The sequence below is a fragment of the Nannobrachium achirus genome, assembly GCF_963921795.1.
Source record: "Nannobrachium achirus genome assembly, chromosome: 3".
Lineage (NCBI taxonomy): Eukaryota > Metazoa > Chordata > Actinopteri > Myctophiformes > Myctophidae > Nannobrachium > Nannobrachium achirus.
This window is the reverse complement of record NC_137812.1, coordinates 25,706,329-25,723,828: the sequence shown is the minus strand read 5'-3', so window position 1 is coordinate 25,723,828 and position 17,500 is coordinate 25,706,329. Positions and strand designations below refer to the sequence as shown.

The 17,500-nt window shown below is 41.5% G+C and overlaps 1 protein-coding gene across 1 annotated transcript in view; it reads left to right on the top strand.

The window, feature by feature from the left end:
* The first annotated feature begins 16,830 nt into the window (after nucleotides 1-16,830).
* gna12a (guanine nucleotide binding protein (G protein) alpha 12a) overlaps nucleotides 16,831-17,500 on the top strand; it is a 34,392-nt gene continuing 33,722 nt past the window's right edge. Inside the window, exon 1 of the mRNA XM_080721483.1 lies at nucleotides 16,831-17,500. This exon is cut by the window's right edge and continues 211 nt beyond it. Within this exon, the coding sequence (XP_080577609.1) occupies nucleotides 17,364-17,500 (137 nt within the window). The 5' untranslated portion in view covers nucleotides 16,831-17,363.

Below are 17,500 nucleotides of genomic sequence, written 5' to 3'. Positions count from 1 at the left end.
CCTTAAACCCATTAAGACCAGAGGCCGACTCTACAAAAACAGCAGATGTACAAGCTCTGCTATTTTTGAATAGCTTGACGCTACGATCTAAAATGACACAGATGCTTCTCCCGGTTTTAATGGGTTAAACCCTTATACCTGTGTGTAAAAGAAATTGATGTCAAAATACTACTGTTCTGGTCTATAAAGCTTTGATGGTTTAGAGCCAAAATGCCTTTCTCATCTTGTACGATATCGGCCATGAACCATCCAGACCTCTCGGGTCATCTGGGAAAGGTCAGCTTTCTGTCGTTCTGCCCCCTCCCCGGAACAAACTCCCAGAAAACTGCAGTTCTGCTGCCACTCCTATTTCTTTAAGACACAACTAAAGACCCCTTCTGTTTGCCGCTGCCTTTTTATTTCTCTTCTCCATTGTAACTGTAATCTGTTTTTCTTTGACTTATTTCATTTTATGCATCTACGTGCATTATATAACTGCATCCAACAACGTCATTGTATGATTAATTGTGTTTCCTTTTGCTTGATGTTCTGTGGAAGTCACATTGAATTTACCTTGTTATGTGCTGCATGGGGTTCTCGAACTTTTCAGGCCTCTGGGCCCCCTCCCCTCCATGTGTACATGCTTCTCTGTCCACCCGCTTTCTCACCATACTCATCCTGTCAGTAGCCGCCTTAGTTAAAGGTAGCGTGAATTACAGGTTTTGTAAAACAGTTAAAGCGCTATATTATGATAGTAATCATTGCTATGGAGTGTTTGTTCAACAGCTGGGGTCCTCCCCAGATCAGATAAATACACGTTAAAGGAGTAGTTCACCCCCAAAATGACTTTTTTTCTATTGATTACTCATGCCATGGAGAGTAGAGTTCAATAATATTTTTTGGTTTTTGTCACATTCCAAATACAAAAATTTGATTCGAGTAACTTTACCCCCATTGATTCCGGATGGGGACCCGTTTTGAAACGGGTCCCCATCCGGAACAAATGGGGGTACATTTATTGTTATCACATTTTTATCAATAGAAAGAAAGTAATTTTGGGGGTGAACTACTCCTTTAAGGTGGGAGGTCAATCAGGAGAAAGTTCCCTGTTTATCAGCTTCACTTTTATAGTGTTCCAGTTCCATTTCTGTGTGTCATCACTTCCAAATTCACTGCTTAATTTCAATCCTGTGTGAGTTCTCTCTTCTGACTGGAGAAAATTGGTATCTCGACCTGCATTGACTAATGCATTTTCTGTTTCATTCATTTAACATTTATTTATATTATCTGAAATACATTCAGGGCAGATTCCTCATTTTCAATGATGCTGGGATTACACAAGGCATAGTAATACAAAGAGTATATATCATTTTGAAATAAGAACGGCAGGATAAAAGTACAAGTTATGTTATATAGAACACATAAAAATAATAACAAAATCACCTTCATTTAAACAATGACATTTTAAAAGAAGATTAGCAAGCAAGTTTCTGAATTGTGAGATCATGGAGTCGATTATTAAAGTGCATTGTAACTCATTCCAGGTAAAACTGAAGGCTTTTTTGTGTACAGTAGCTCGGTGTATATAGGCCTCGGGAACTAATAATGGAATGTAAATATGTAATCCTTAGCTGGAGAGACGGAGATGCCCCTGTTAGTGAAAATGCCCAATACCAATCTAAAGCAATTTAACACTTGTTTTAACAACAACAAATACATCACGTCCCCCAACTTTAAGGAATACCGCCGGTGTTAAATCCATCACTGTCAAAACATGTCATGACTAAGTAAAAAAAGGGGGGGAACAAAAGCCAAACAATACATCAGTACTCAACCCTAACATCCCTATTCTGGGAAATGTCATAGCAGGTCAGCATTTGTCGAAACGGTGAAGACATTGTGTTAAAGGAAAAAGAAAATGGGGACCAATATTGACCCCTGGGGAACCCATGCTCAATGACGTATATAGGCTTTAAATGGACAAATCCATCACTGTCAAAACATGGCAAGGTAAACAAAATAACATCCAAAAATCCAAAGAATGCTTAATGGAAAATAAGGATGATCATAAGTAGACACACAGTGTTGTCCAAGTACCTTATATAATATTCGCTATTAAGCAGGGCCAGATTAACCCTGTGTGGTGCCCCAGGGCAACCAAGTTCAAGTGCCCCCCACGCCGGGTCGGCCACGGTCTCGCGGGCCAAGGCCGCCTCATTCACGGCTGCGGCGCCGGTGGCTGCGGCGCCGGTGGAATCGCATCTTGCTTTATGCCGCGCTTTTTTCTGCTGTTTTTTGTCTTTTTGCACAACCGCTTAACTGTTTTCTCATTCCCATGTTGAATTGTTGTTTACAATGAAATGCCGCCAAAATAGCTGGGCATTGTGGGCACAGGTCAGGATACAGGAAGCATGGGAGCACACATTTGGGAGGGGAGGGGCACATGCAGGTGACAGGTCATGTCAGTGAATAAATGGCTGAATCATGTGAATGCACAGACTCAGTGTGGAAATGAGTGAGAACTAGGCTACTTTTCTTTACATTATAGGCCTACACACATATATAAGAAATACTATAAATATATACATTGTACCACAACCTGTAGAGTACTTTTTTTTTCACCACATGATGAAGAATGACTTTTTCCACCCTTAAAATTGACACAACATGTTTGAACAATATGCTTTAAATATGCCACAAGACCCTGGACCCAAACCAAGCCATTTTCATCTTCTAACTCATTTAGTGCCAGCGCCCTCTAGGGGCCATAGAATGCCAGGGTATCTCTCATAGGCGAGCGCTTTAGCTTCCAGGACCTCACCTTCCAGGACCTCACGTGCTCACGTTCATGCACGTCATGGAAAGGTCCCGGATGATAATGCTAACAGAATGGCTATTCCCATTTTGTCATCTAAAAGATCATTTTTGGGCGATTTCGCCGTAAATAAACCTCGCGCCGCTTCCCTAAAGACACAATCCAGAGATATAAGCCTTCAAAGATGTGGTCTTTCATTGGATTAGGCGGAGATTGGCGATTTCGTTCGCAAATAACGGCCGGCCGGGAGGTTGCTAGCTTTCGGCTAGTAGCTAGAAAAATCAGGCCAGGCTTCAGAAGGCCTCTTATCATTTTATTCATTTCATAAAAAAAAAGCCGGACTACTTCGGGATCGGCACACTTGTGTACTCATCGGAAGCGGCGCCGAACATTGGGTGAACCATTTTTAATGGAATATATCGTCGGACAGAGTAGAATGGCTAGCTGGCTAGCGGCTAGCGAGCCAGGACCACCCACGACTCTACAAGCAGCTCGGGGTAAGTGAATTAATAAAAAAAAAATTGTATTGGATTGAAATAAAGCCGAACTAGTTCGGGATCGGCACAGAATGAGCTAAGTGTTCCCCCAGCAGCCAAAACAACCCCATTCTGCCACATTTTAAATAGACAGGTTTTTTTTGCCCACAAGCTAATCCAGGCTAACTGAGAAATGATATCACAGATTCATCAAAAATGGAGCAAATGCTCTAATTCCAAGGTCGAGTTGCTGTCTAACCCTTGCCAACATGACCATGACAACTTTGGCGTTTTTAAACCACTGATTGATTTTATATGATTTTTATATGGGGCCTCAGTGAGGTCAAAGAGCTAAGCAGCAGACCATATCACCATAATAAATATATGAACCATTTCTCAAATGATCTCATCACAACCTCGAGTTCTTATCTAAGCCTTGTCAACTGGTAAATGTAAACTTTGGTGTGTTTGATTAAGATTTATTTCTGTGAAGCCTCCTCCTCCTCCTCCTGCTAATGTAGGCTATGGGGCTCCACATACAGCTAAGCCAGTGGCAGATACATTATGCAAGCTTAATAAATAAAACATGTACCTGATGCTCCCCTGATCCATTTCGAGTTGTTATTTAACCCTCAGCTTTTTTTCAAAAAATAAAAATAAAAAATAAAATCTTCCAATTTTTTTTTTTCTCCAAAATATTTTTGTGCCCCATTGGCATGTGTGCCCCAGGGCACATGCCCGACGAGGCCTATGGTTAATCCGGCCCTGCTATTAAGAGACTTGCCATAATAAGAATACGTTGCCATAGAGGTCACGTTGTCAGTCAGTTTGATCTGCTGGCAGGATTTCTGCTTGTCATTTACAATTTAGGCATTTAGCAGACACTCTTATCAAGAGTGACAAAGTACAGAATTAATCTCAGTTCCTGGGGTACGCGGTGGGAATAAGCAGAGCAAGCATGAGGGCTAGTCTACTCTGTAATCATTGTCAATCCAGTGCTGTCGTCCATGGAATTGTGTTGTAGATGGTGTTTCCCTGCATCGTCTAGCACTGTTGTTGTTTATGGGTTGCACTGTGCTGTAGGTGTCTTTTTGGGCTCAATTATTTATCGATTTTACAATACAGGAATAAAAGATATACGTGTACATAATGAAAAAGGGAGTGTCTGATTGTCATGTCATGAATCACAATATACGGTATCCATTTGGAAAGTTGCGGAAATGGTAATGGAAACGCGGTGGTATATACCACCTAAACCTTCATAAAGTTCACTTTTCAATATCAATCCTCTGGTTATGTTTTATAGATCTCCTGTAAAGGAAATGTCCCTGTGGTGCAGCTGTAGCTTTTGATTATATCACTATGCTGAAACAAATAGTTCTCAGTTTGTGGGGTTGCTATAAAAGACAATTGTATAGTTTTCTTCTCCATGTTTAGGCAATCCAATCCATCCATCATTGCTGTACCAAAAATGTTTTCGCCTTCGTTGACTCAACTAATGGAGTTATGTATGGTGACATTTTAATGGAAACGCAAACAAATGCAATTTTAGCTATTTTGGCAACCGAAATAATAAAAATACAATACAATAAAATAAGATTTTACTGCTTGGAGCGGCACTATGTAACTTTCCATCTGTGTCCATCCGTGTCCATCTGTATGGTAGAGTATGTTAATACAATATCTGACTGGGGTGGTTGTATTTGGTCTCCCTGCTCTTCTAACGAGATATTTAGATTGTGTCAAAGGTCACCTATCGGTCACCTAGATACAGGATCTGACTCGGATTTTGACCTGAAGGTCAAGATTCAATTTATCCCGAGCATCCGGGGCAGAAGAGGAAAAATGACATGTGCAGCTTTAAGTGGGTAAACTTAAATAACTGAGCTTTTCAGCTGACAGAAGTGATGAGAGACAGGTGACAAGTGACACCCATCTGAGTGGCTGTGTACCATTCCTCAAGGTATTTGGGGGTATTTGTACTTTACTTGAGTATTTCCAATTTCCAATACTTTTACTTCTATTCAACTAAATCTGGGATCCAAATATTGTACTTTTACCCCACTACAATTATTTTAAATCTTTAGTTAGGTCTACTAGTTACTTTGCAGAGATAGATTATAATATTAAAAACATACATTAACACTTTAGCCCTATATTTCTTACCTAGGCTATTTGAAAATAGCTGATCTACAAGCTCACTAGTACACTTTCATACTTTTACTCAAGTACATTTTGAATTTTGTACTTTTACTTATAACAGAGTAGTTCTACATTGCAGTATTGATACTTTTACTTAAGTAACAAATGTGAGTACTTTTTCCACCACTGTGTCCGTGCGTGTGTGCGTGCGTGCGTGCATGTGTGTTTGTGCCTGCGTTCACACACACACACACACACACACACACACACACACACACACACACACACACACACACACACACACACACACACGTGCTTTGGGAGGATGCAGAGTCCAATATTCACAGATATCGATGCAGAGGACCGGCCTCAGCGCTGGCTGCAGTGCCGTGGTGGCAACCAATCATCCAGCAGCTGCTGACACAGAAGGAAACTCCTCTGCGCACGTCTTGTTTGAATTGTGCCGACCATTAAAATAATAAGACATATCCGACAGGCACACTGATTGGCAGTCAGTCACAGATGTCATAGCCTGCAGGGTCCTTCGCAATCCTTCATGGCGTCCCGTCACGTGTGATCCCGCGGTGTACTTGTCACAAGCAAAGGTTACCGTATAATTGCAACAGTAGGTCGCATTTACTATGAAAACCTGCAGCTCATGTGTGTCAGTCAGTTAGTCACTCAGTCAGTCACACCTCATGTCAAGCTCCATAAACAATGAACCTATAGTGTGACGGCCCTCCCACTCTGTCTGCCGGTGCCTGTCCATTTATAACTAGTAAGAGGCGACGTCGCTCTAAGGGAGGTCGCGGTCTCCATATATGGGCATAAAAGGGCACAGAAAAATGCACAGACCTGGTTGGTTGTTTAAGCTGGACAAAATGTGGACAAAATGTGGCCCTATTAACCCAAATATGGAGATGACTAACATCTGAAATCTATGATGTCAGACGTCAGTCCAAATATCAGTCCATATATGGAGCGTGACATGAGGTGTGATGTGACTGATTGACTCACTGTCTCACTGACATGAGGCGGAGGTTTTGATACTAACTGCGACTACTACTAACTGGTCGCAAAAAAAGTATGTTTGTTTTTAAGCTATTCCTCATGCATCTGTCTTTCCTTCGAACTCTGAGACAGGTTCCAGATAGCCTACTATAACATTTTTCTACAAACACCATAACATTATGAACATTTGAAACTATAGGATAACAGTGAACCTGGCATTTGTCTAAACTACGTGCTACTGTATCTAAATCACATTCCTACTCTGAGAACATTGTGCGTTATCAGTCAAAGACCTGACTGGAAAAGTCTTCCGCAGGACTCAACCGAACCAAAACGTCACCCTGATCTACAAGGACATCAGGCTGTATGACAGCCTCTTTTATGTCCCTGTCACATGGATTCACAGGGACACGGGCAAACCGGGAGTGTGCGTCTTCTTGTCAGTCAAAACCTAACAGCAACACATTAGTCATTTCCGTCAGCGCGCAAAATATGTGTTTGTGTGGAGACAGCTGAAGTGACAGACAGACACGCAGAGAGCGGCAGACACTGGTTGGTTTTCAGTTTGCACTGTTGCAAAGCAGGGATGATGGGAAAAGAGAGAGAGAGAGAGAGAGAGAGAGAGAGAGAGAGAGAGAGAGAGAGAGAGAGAGAGAGAGAGAGAGAGAGAGAGGGGTATGGTGGTTGTACTGTAGATGGAGATTGTCCTACGTGTCCGCACGGCTGAGAGGAGTATGAACATGAGCCACACGTATCTCTTCAAGTTATTCTGTCTGTGGGCTGCACCTATACTGCTCTATCTCTCTCTCTCTCTCTCTCTCCCCTCTCTCCCTCTCTCACTTACTCTTTTTCTCTTTTTCTCACACACACTCTCTCTCTCTCTCTCTCTCTCTCTCTCTCTCTCTCTCTCTCGTAGAATTTAGACTACACAGTCACACACGCTCTCACTCTCCCAGCACTGCACGTACCCTTCCAGAAATATTAGCATATAAATAACTCACACAAACACACACAGACGCATTGAGGCAATGATGCCAACCGACACGCACGCACACACACACACACACACACACACACACACACACACACACACACACGTGTGCGCACACACACTCAGGCGCACGCACGCACGCACACACGCGCACGCACGCACGCACGCACACACACACACACACACGCACACACGCACGTACGCACGCACGCACGCACTTTTCTGCCACTGTTAAGAGGTGAACATGGAATATTAGTGCTTACCAGCACAAACCGATGACATATATTTGTGTGTGTGTGTGTGTGTGTGTGCATGCGTGCGTGCGTGCGTGCGTGCGTGTTCCCAGGTCTGATGAAAAGGCTTTTAGGCTAATTGTTCCACTAGACTAGAGTAGCCTATGTTGATGTGTTAGTGGAGTTGATGAATTTTAATGTATGCATGTCTCACTCTCTCTCTGTGTTTGTCTGTCAGACAGACAGATAGATAAATTATGTTGAACACTGCATACATATTCAACCACCACCTCCTACAGTAAGATGCTAGTACTTGTTAGTACTCAGGAAGGTGGTTTTCAAACTACTGTCTCTCATGTCTCTCTCTCTCATTTGCTCTCCGTCATTAATTTGAATCAACGTTCCAGTGTGATTTACTGCATTGCTTCGTCTTGTCCTTTGTCTTCAGGTCTTTTCATTCCCAACTGTTTCCTTCCTTTCCAGTTTCCTGTGTGTGTATGTGCAGGTGCAGAGACTGGAGGGGCAGGTGCTCAAATGTCATTATAGTCATTATAGTGTGTAAGTGTGCATGCGTGCATGCGTGTGCATGCGTGTGTGTGTGTGTGTGTGTGTGTGTGTGTGTGTGTGTGTGTGCGCGCGCGCGCGCGTGAGTGTGCGTGCGTTCGTAGGTACATGTGTTGATCTAAACCAGTAAGACACCTCAGGGCGACAAGTGACCTCACCGTAAAGGGCGAGGTCGCGCCATGTCTGTATATCAGACCAGTTACCCATATGAAGACCCCTGGTACCCATATATGGAGATCCATGTATATGGAGATATGCTGTGAGAGCCCAAACATGCTTACTTAGTTATTCGTCATGTGAAGTCCTATGACGTCTATGACATCTGACATCATACATACAATCCCTTTTATGCCCATATATGGAGATCCCTGCTGTAGAACCAGACACACAGATATGGGCTGTCTTCCTCCATATATATGGCATTCCCATATGAAGTCATGTTAGATATGTGCTTAATATTGATGACATCAGGATCTCTATATATGGGCATAAAAGGGGTTCTGTTGTGTTGTTCCCCTTGATTGGCGACATTTTATTTCACAAGATTTCTTGTTACTTAGGGGAGGCCATGAGGTGGCTGTCATCTTCCCCTCCTTGCTGACGTCGGCCTATAGGCAGGGTTTGAAACACTCAACCTTTCGTATTAAGGGCATTATGCACTAATCACTACATCAAAGTCGCGCCCCTGTTTCTCATTCTAAAATACGACCCTCGGCCGCAAAAAATCATAGAAAAGAAAAAGAACAAACTAAACTCAAGCTCATAGCTTTGAATCAGAATTCTGTAGCTTCAGCCAAATCTGTTATATTCCATACTTTGCTGATGCTTTTGAGTCACAGAAGAAAAATGGAATTAAAAAGAAATGTAACATAGCAGACAAAGCAGAGAATGAGATATTATTCACCTTCAAAATCTTGGATTCTGCTGGTACAGCCAGGAGCCAGCAGTGTACTTAATTAACATTGACTGGAAATAGGGGAAACAATTAACCTGATTCTGTGCAAAGCTAACAAAAGCTCACAAATGAAATTTGCACATTAGAGTAATCAGCACAAAACCTGAAGTATAAAAGCAATTATTTGTGGAAGGGGGAGGGAGCAACATTTAAGTGTTTGCATCTGCAAAACGGTGGAAGCGCACTTTAGCCATCAGGCCCCCCTAACAAGCCTGTGTGTGTGTATATGTGTGTGTGTGTGTGTGTGTGTGTGTGTGTGTGTGTGTGTGTGTGTGTGTGTGTGTGTGTGTGTGTGTGTGTGTGTGTGTGTGGTATTATAATGTGCTATATATTTGATGCAACTATTCGATTGGCATTTAAGCATACCCCGGACTTGCATCACAGCTGTCGCAAGCAAGTCCGGGGTCATATTTGGAATTTATCCATATCACTTCAGTTCAACCACTTAAAGGGATATTACACTTTCAAAACTTTTTTATCGTCTAATCAGGCTTGTATGAACACCCTGAACAGTTTTTAATTTGATTCATTCAGTATTTAGATATTTGATGTAAATGTTACCACCTCCAACACGCCCAGGCCCTCTCCACATACACACCCATTGTAACTTCAAACTCCATTTTAACCATGATAGATTCATTAAAAACACCCATTATATTTTCTGGTGACTCATAATACCCTCCTAATACGTGAGCAGACTGTGTTTTTTCAATAACTTTTTTCATTTATTTTCAATAAAATATTATTGTATTTAATGTTTTCCATTTTCCCAAAGAATTATTAAAAATAAAAGAAAAAAGTTATTGAAAAAACACGGTCTGCTCACGTATTAGGAAGGTAAAATGAGTCACCAGAAAAAATAATGGGTGTTTTTAATGAATCTATCAAGGTTAAAATGGAGTTTGAAGTTACAATGGGTGTGTATGTGGAGAGGGCCTGGGCGTGTTGGAGGTGGTAACATTTACATCAAATATCTAAATACTGAATGAAGCAAATTAAAAACTGTTCAGGGTGTTCATACAAGCCTGATTAGACGATAAAAAAGTTTTGAAAGTGTAATATCCCTTTAAACCCCCTATATTTAGTAAGACCAACCACCAAACCTCTACCTTGACCTCTAAGACCGACCACCATCCACAGTACATAGCAGATCTACATAGCAGATCTACAAGCTCACAAGTGAGCTTGTAGATCTTCTATTTTTGGGTGAATGTTCCTCCCAGAACAGGGATGCTGGGGTTCAAGTGGTTAAATGTCAAATTATTTTCAGTCTGTCGGAATGCAACTATACTATTCTCTCAAGTTTTCCTCGTGAGACATACAGTACAGTACTGTATTTTAGGGTGAAAGATTTACATGTTTACGTACTGTAATATGACATAAATGTAAGGTGCTACAAAGTAACAATGTAATTCAGGGGTGCCGTGGAGGAAAAGGTTATTTACAGGGGTGACCTGAGACAAAAATGTTTTAGAACCACTGAGCTATTCAACACATGAGCACTGAAGCATTCAAGCACCAGCATGGACAGAAGAATCCACTCAAAGAAACAGATGAGTTCAGATGTCTATTATAGGTTTTTCAAATGAGATCAGTGTCTATTGCCAAGTTTTTCAAGAGAGAAGACTGTCAGACACTGACTAACTCCCACAACCACTCAAAATCACATTCAAATGTAGCCTACTTCTCCTCTTTGAGTTTGAAAAAGAAAAGTGAATTCTGACATTTTTCAGTGCTGCAATTTTGCTCAAACCCAATCTCACACTGCCCCCTATCCAAAGGAACCTTGAACTGCAGTTTCTAAAACACTTGAGGAGTCATCACAGCAATAATATGGGTTCCAGCCAATTAGCCCCTGGCTCTATTCAACAGGAAGTTCTTCAAGTTTTGATGGTTTTAATAGTTATAGTCATCCAAGCGCATACGGTTGGATCCTTGCTGGTTTCACAGTGTCACATTCTGCCTGCACTGTGCCAGATAGGATATAAACCATCCAAATTGGCACGGATGGGAGGCAAGAGAGCGTAATTTGGCACCTAGAAATGTTCATTTTAATTCCCAGAATTCAAAGGACTGTCAGAATGACTCTGTTGGATTATACAGAACATTAGCCTCTCCATGGGCACTCTGACCAAGGTGAACCGCTAGGTCAAATGATGTACAACTTACAAGCAGCCTGTGCCAGGGGCTTTTTATATCATGTTTATTATTTGAGCTTTTTCCACCGATGCTTTTTTTTTCTCTCACCCTACAGGCACATGCACACATAGACATCAACGGGGGCTAGAGCCCCTGCACTTTTTCCCTGTCTGTAAAAAACTGCCCTCTCTCCAGACCACGAATGCAGCATTTACTATGGTGAAAGAAATGCAAATGCCCCCGATTATGCCTTATACCCGAAGGCAGCACTTAAGGGAATTGCCTTTTCCCAAACTCTCCTGAACTTGAACAACGCATTTTACATTGAAAGAATTTGTCCTCTGTGTAGAAATCCATGTTGTGTACGCCCAGTGTTGCATTGGTGATTCAATGTTTGGGTGCAGGGGACGCAATTTGAACTCTTTAATTGCAAACTTAAGTGTTGTTTTACATCGATGCATGTCCGTGCGCGTGAGAGGCGTAACACTGCTCAAAAAAGATACGGGACGGCGCCTACACGCATGACCTGACCAATGCAACACTGTCAGTACGCCGCATTTCCGGTAGCTAAAGAGTGTGGGGACGTGCCCTGGAAATAGCTGATCTACAAGCTCTCAACGTGTTGCAGTTGAGACTAGAGCCTGGGACACGACGCGTTGAGAGCCTGTAGATCCGCAATCTTGAATCTTTCTAACATTCTCTGCACGTCCCTGTCCCCCTCCCCGTGGCATCTGCCAGCTGAGCCCTATCTTTACCATAATGCAAAACAAACATCTGTATAATTTATGGAGAAGCTGCATGGCGCTCACGGTAGGAAGGAGGTACGCCCATGACATGGAATAACATGAAATAACATGATTTGCATTCACGTGCTCAAGAATACAAACAAGTTCCATGGTGAGATGTTATCGGTTACATGCAGCTTTATAGGCCAGCCAGCGGTGCACAAACTGTGGCCCCGCGGGAGAGTCTGTTGGGATGCCGGATCGTGCACATCAGGAACCTTCAAAAGGGGAGGCAAGAATTACACGAGCCACGGCAACAGAGAAACAAGATTGTCTGAAGAAGACCTTGTTTTTTGGTCCAAAAGGCAAACAAGAGTGCACTGGAAGAAGTCCATGCAAACACATATGTGACAATAAAAGTGACTATTTTCTGCTTCATACTGTAGTTGGGCAAGACACCAGAATGGAAGCTACAACTTTATAACCACAAACCATTGTGTATGGTGGCATGAAGTCTAGTAAGCATGTTAGCCTAAAGGTACCTACCGGTATTTCAAGGTAGGTTAGGCACCAATGGGGGGGTGGGTGGGGGCTAGCAGTAGACCTATCTGTCAGGGAGAGAGCGAGACAAAGCCCTCATGCTCCATGTCCTTCTTGAAACAGTCAACTGTAAAATGCCTGGCTCTGGCGGCTCATAATCTTGAGCAGTCAGATGCAGTCTTCCTCAAAGTGAATACATTTGGAATATGGAACCAGGTTTGAGGTGGTGAATACCTGAAGACACACCCGGCCTGCAGGCCACTGCCACTGATATCTAACTATGAATTTACAGAATTTCTATCCAGCGTCCGCCGTCTGACCGTTTGTCTGCTTGCTGACATCATTAAACATGGTGGCGATATTAAACAGTATCGCCACCATGGTACCAATGCCCAACTGACATCAGGGTGGGTGACGTGACGTAGCGTTTTCGCTGTCCTCGGTGTCAAACATGTATAAATAAAAAATATATTTGTCAAAAACCTTCTGAATATTGTGCAGGACATTAAGCTTTATGTGAACTTACTCAAGATTAAAACATTTCATTCCTCATTTCTTCAGAATCTTCAACCAAACATGATAAATGTCATCTGGTGTGACTGTCCCGACCTTGTTTCTCAAAGTGGGAACTTGAATAAAACTAAGAAAAAGAATTGCTAAAATTCATTTAAAAATGAATTTAGGCAAAAAAAATGTCTATTTGTGAGCCTATATCTTTTCAAAGTCCAATTATAATGTTTTCAGTCATTTCTGATCAAAAAGATTTTGTCCCCCAAACCAAAATCATCTGGTGTGACACTAGTTTGGAAAAATTAAACAGGCAATAATTTGGACACCTACTGGCTAGAGAGGTCCTTCTTCTGTAAGGCTATTCAGCACTCCCAGCACAACTGCAAGACAGGTGTCTGAGGTGAGTTATGATTTTAACATTTTCATGAAATGCCATGTTGTTGAAACTTTGACAAGTGTGGCACTTCTGGATGTCATCTGGTGTGACACCTTTTTCATTAATAAAGCAAAAGTTATTTGAAACTTTGGTCATAATTACATGTAAATCTAGGTTGTTTTGTTATAGCTAGCATGTTGTTAGCATGCTAATGTGTACCTGGTAGCCTCAAGGTAGTCCTAAATGCAGAAAACGTCATCTGGTGTGACACTTCGTCATCTGGTGTGACATATCTGCTTGTCACGCCAGATGACTTGATTGTCACACCAGACGATATATACTGTATTTTCCTACAGACATAACAATAAATAACAAGTCCCATGTTTCTTTTGTCCATTTAAAACATTTTAACATGTTTAAAACAACGTTTTAAACATTTTTACATAATTTAATTTAGCTTCATTCGGTGATACAGCAAATTCATCAGACAGAGCAGAAACCCCTTCACAGAAACCTAAACCTTATATTGTGGTAACACTTTATAATAACTATCCGTTATAAGCAGTTAATATAAGACACTTGACAACAGAAAATGGGTGGTACAGAAAATGTGATTTTATTATTTCCAAAATACACAAACATACTGTATAGTGATGAATGAATGGATATGGAGGAAGGGCATAAACAAAACCATAGCTGTTCTTATCCTTACTTGGATACAGCAAAACAAAAAAAAAGAAGGAAAAAAAGTAGGACTACTAGTTATAGATTTAGCACAATTCAAATAAATTGATTAATTTGGACAAATTGCACATTGCACATAGCTTGCTTGCAAACAGTCTAGGTCCTGCTAGCTCAACCACCACACTTTAGCATAGCAAATATAGACAACAAAATACATTTTTTTAAAGAACATATAAATGAATTCTGGCCAACTAAATTGATACAAGATTAATTAATTAAGAGCAGGAAGTTGTCTGTGGCATAGCAGAACCGCAACAGGGCAAACGGTTTGCTACCCTCACCAAATGTGACTGGCTGATGTACAATACAGTCTAAATGTCTATACCCTCACCAAATGTGACTGGCTGATGTACAATGCAGTCTAAATGTCTATTCTAATCTAATCTAATACTTTTGTACTTTCACTCACTGGACTGGACAATGAGGTAAGGTAGGACCCGAGACAAACATAGCGAAAATAGCTGATCTACAAGCTCTCAACGCATTGTGCTGCGAGAGCTTGTAGATCAGCTATTTTCGGAGTTGCACAACCCAGCACTCTTTAGCTAGTGGAGATGTGGTGTAACGACATGATTCGTAAATAAATTTGTTCAACTCAAAATGCTGTGTTCAAGTTCAGGAGACTTCGGAAAAAAGTAATACACCTGAATGCTGAGTTGTTTCCAATAATTGGTGTTAATAAAATGTTGCCTTGGCTCCCAGTGTGGCTATGCACCTTATTGTCTCTTTAAGATCCTTCTGCCGTGGGCCGGCAGAAGACTTAGGTGTGCGTAGCATTCCTGTGCACATCCTCATCATCCATCTACTACTACAATTCTTTGTTATCCTATGTTAAGGCCCAACAATACTATCCTGTTCAGAAATATTAAGGCCATGTTATTTAATGTTAAAGCAATTTTACTGTTGCTGTTTTTCCTGGGTAATTGTTTAATCAATCAGTAAAGTTCAGTACTCACTAATAGGTAGGTTAAAACACAGTTTGCTTTGACACATGAAGATATGGTCATCTGGTGTGACACTAAGTCATCTGGTGTGACATTCCAAATAGTGAGAAATCATACCTTTATTAATGATGAAACCGAAAAAATGTGTATGGTTTACATAGAAAATAGTATCAGGAAGAGTCACAAATATTTGTGTAATTTTAAAGAAAGTTTTTGTCAGAATAAAATTAAAATATGTTGAAAGATCGACAACATGGGCCTCACACAGAGTGTTGATTATGAAAAAAATATACAGATTCAATTAATTTTCACAAAACTATAGTGGATCACAGGTTAGTTATGATAAAGGACTTTGATAAAGTGAGTAACTTAAGAAAGGTGTACTCCATTTTCATTTTATGAACAATTATTGTCATGTCACACCAGATGACGGTTTTAGGCACAAGTACAACAAACTGCTCAATAAAGTCTGATTCCAATAAAATATCTAAAAACAAAATGTGTTTCCATAAAGTTGAGAGTGAGTAGAACAAAAGTAAATAATTTTTATGCCTGCTATTTAAAGTTTTTTAAAAAACATGTTTTTTGGGGCGTCACGTCACTGACCCATCAACAAATCCAAACTGACATCACTGACATCACTACAGTGCCCAAATTTGGAGATGTCATCACAGACTGGCCTGGACACGGAACACCATATATGGGCATAAAAGAGTGCCAGCCAGCCAGACGGATGCAACAGGTATTGCATAACTGGACAATGACATTGATGGTGACTATTCTGCCCAACGGGCACCGGTCTGGGTTCTCCAACATTATACTTCTGAGACTCCTACATTCAATCCCTCATCGCACACCCCTGGGAACAGGACTAGTCTAGCTAAATTAATGACTTCTGTCTGTAGGCCTTTAGTCTCTAAAAGTGTAACATTGATTAAAGGGTGGATGTCATGATATTATTGTTAGAATTCAGCTAGTTTGTGCTCCTGCAAGGACACAGAAAATGTTGTTTTACAGGGAGATCATAAATACATGCACTAAAACACAATTATTGTTAAATAGGTGCAATATAACGATAATTAAATGTATTTATACAATAGCAAGGTTCTATGGGGTCCCTGCAGCAAACACAATTATTGTTAAATAGGTGCAATATAACGATAATTAAATGTATTTATACAATAGCAAGGTTCTATGGGGTCCCTGCAGCAAAACAAAAGTGTTTAATAGCATTACTGTATTAGCATCACGATCATTTTAACCACTTTATCCATTTATAGGTTATAGCCTATAAGAGCTCTATTAAAAAATAGCAGATCTACAAGCTCACACACGTCACTGAATTCGTGCCGCACTGCCAGCTTGTAGATCTGCTATCTTTTAATTTTTTCTTTTACAAATATCGAAAATGTTTGTAAGACAAACCTTCTCTTTTCAGATGGGATGTGGGTCCGTGACCAAACACAACCCTATCATTAGGGGTCCTTGACATAAAGAACTGTACGCAATGCTATGGCCCCTGTGTGGTGCCCTAGCGCCGTCTTGCGGTGAACCCCGGTAGAGCCCCGGGGGCCCTGAGTCTGTCTGCCGCCCGGAGGATCCGCTCTGCTCTCAACCCACTGGGGGAGTGTTTAGTTAGAGACAGAAACACACAACACACTCTGGGCTGTTAGCGTTTAGTTTGACTGTTCAATAGTTTTTGCTTGGCTGGGCAAACAAAACCAAACCTCAGCCTGTCGGACTTTAGACCTACTTCAAGTTCTAGGACAAGAAGACAGGCGTAAACAACTATGCGGTTTACTAGATTTAACCAGTTTGATGACTTGTTTTTTGTACGATTTTTTTTCTCTCTCATCCTATGGGATTTTGTGTTGAACGGATATGATCGCCGGGAGTAACAACCAAGATGGACACGGACTATCTCCCGTTTTAGAGAGGAAGGATGATGAGGAGATCGCTGCATTCCGCTACAGATAACAGAATCCCCCATTAGATCTGTCATTTATGTCATCTTTAAAGAGACTTCGGTCCTTTAAAATAGATTTGTGAGGTTAGTGGATGGGATCGTTCCCTAACTTATTAGGCCTACGGGACGGGACGGGACAGGACAGGAGAGAGAGTGGGGGGCTCTCACCCTATAATGTGAACCTCTTTGAAAGTTTCGTACTCGAAAAGTTTTTTTTTTGCAGGAAACTTTTGGGAACTTTTAGAAAGGACAAATGTCGGGAGTGGTCCGCACCCTGGGCCGCTGTCTGCTCCCGGCCGAGGCGAGGGACCGAGAGCCGGGCAGCAGCGGCAGCGGCAGCAGCAGCAAGGAGCAAAGGGGCCGGGAGAGCCGGGAAGCGGCGTTGGAGCA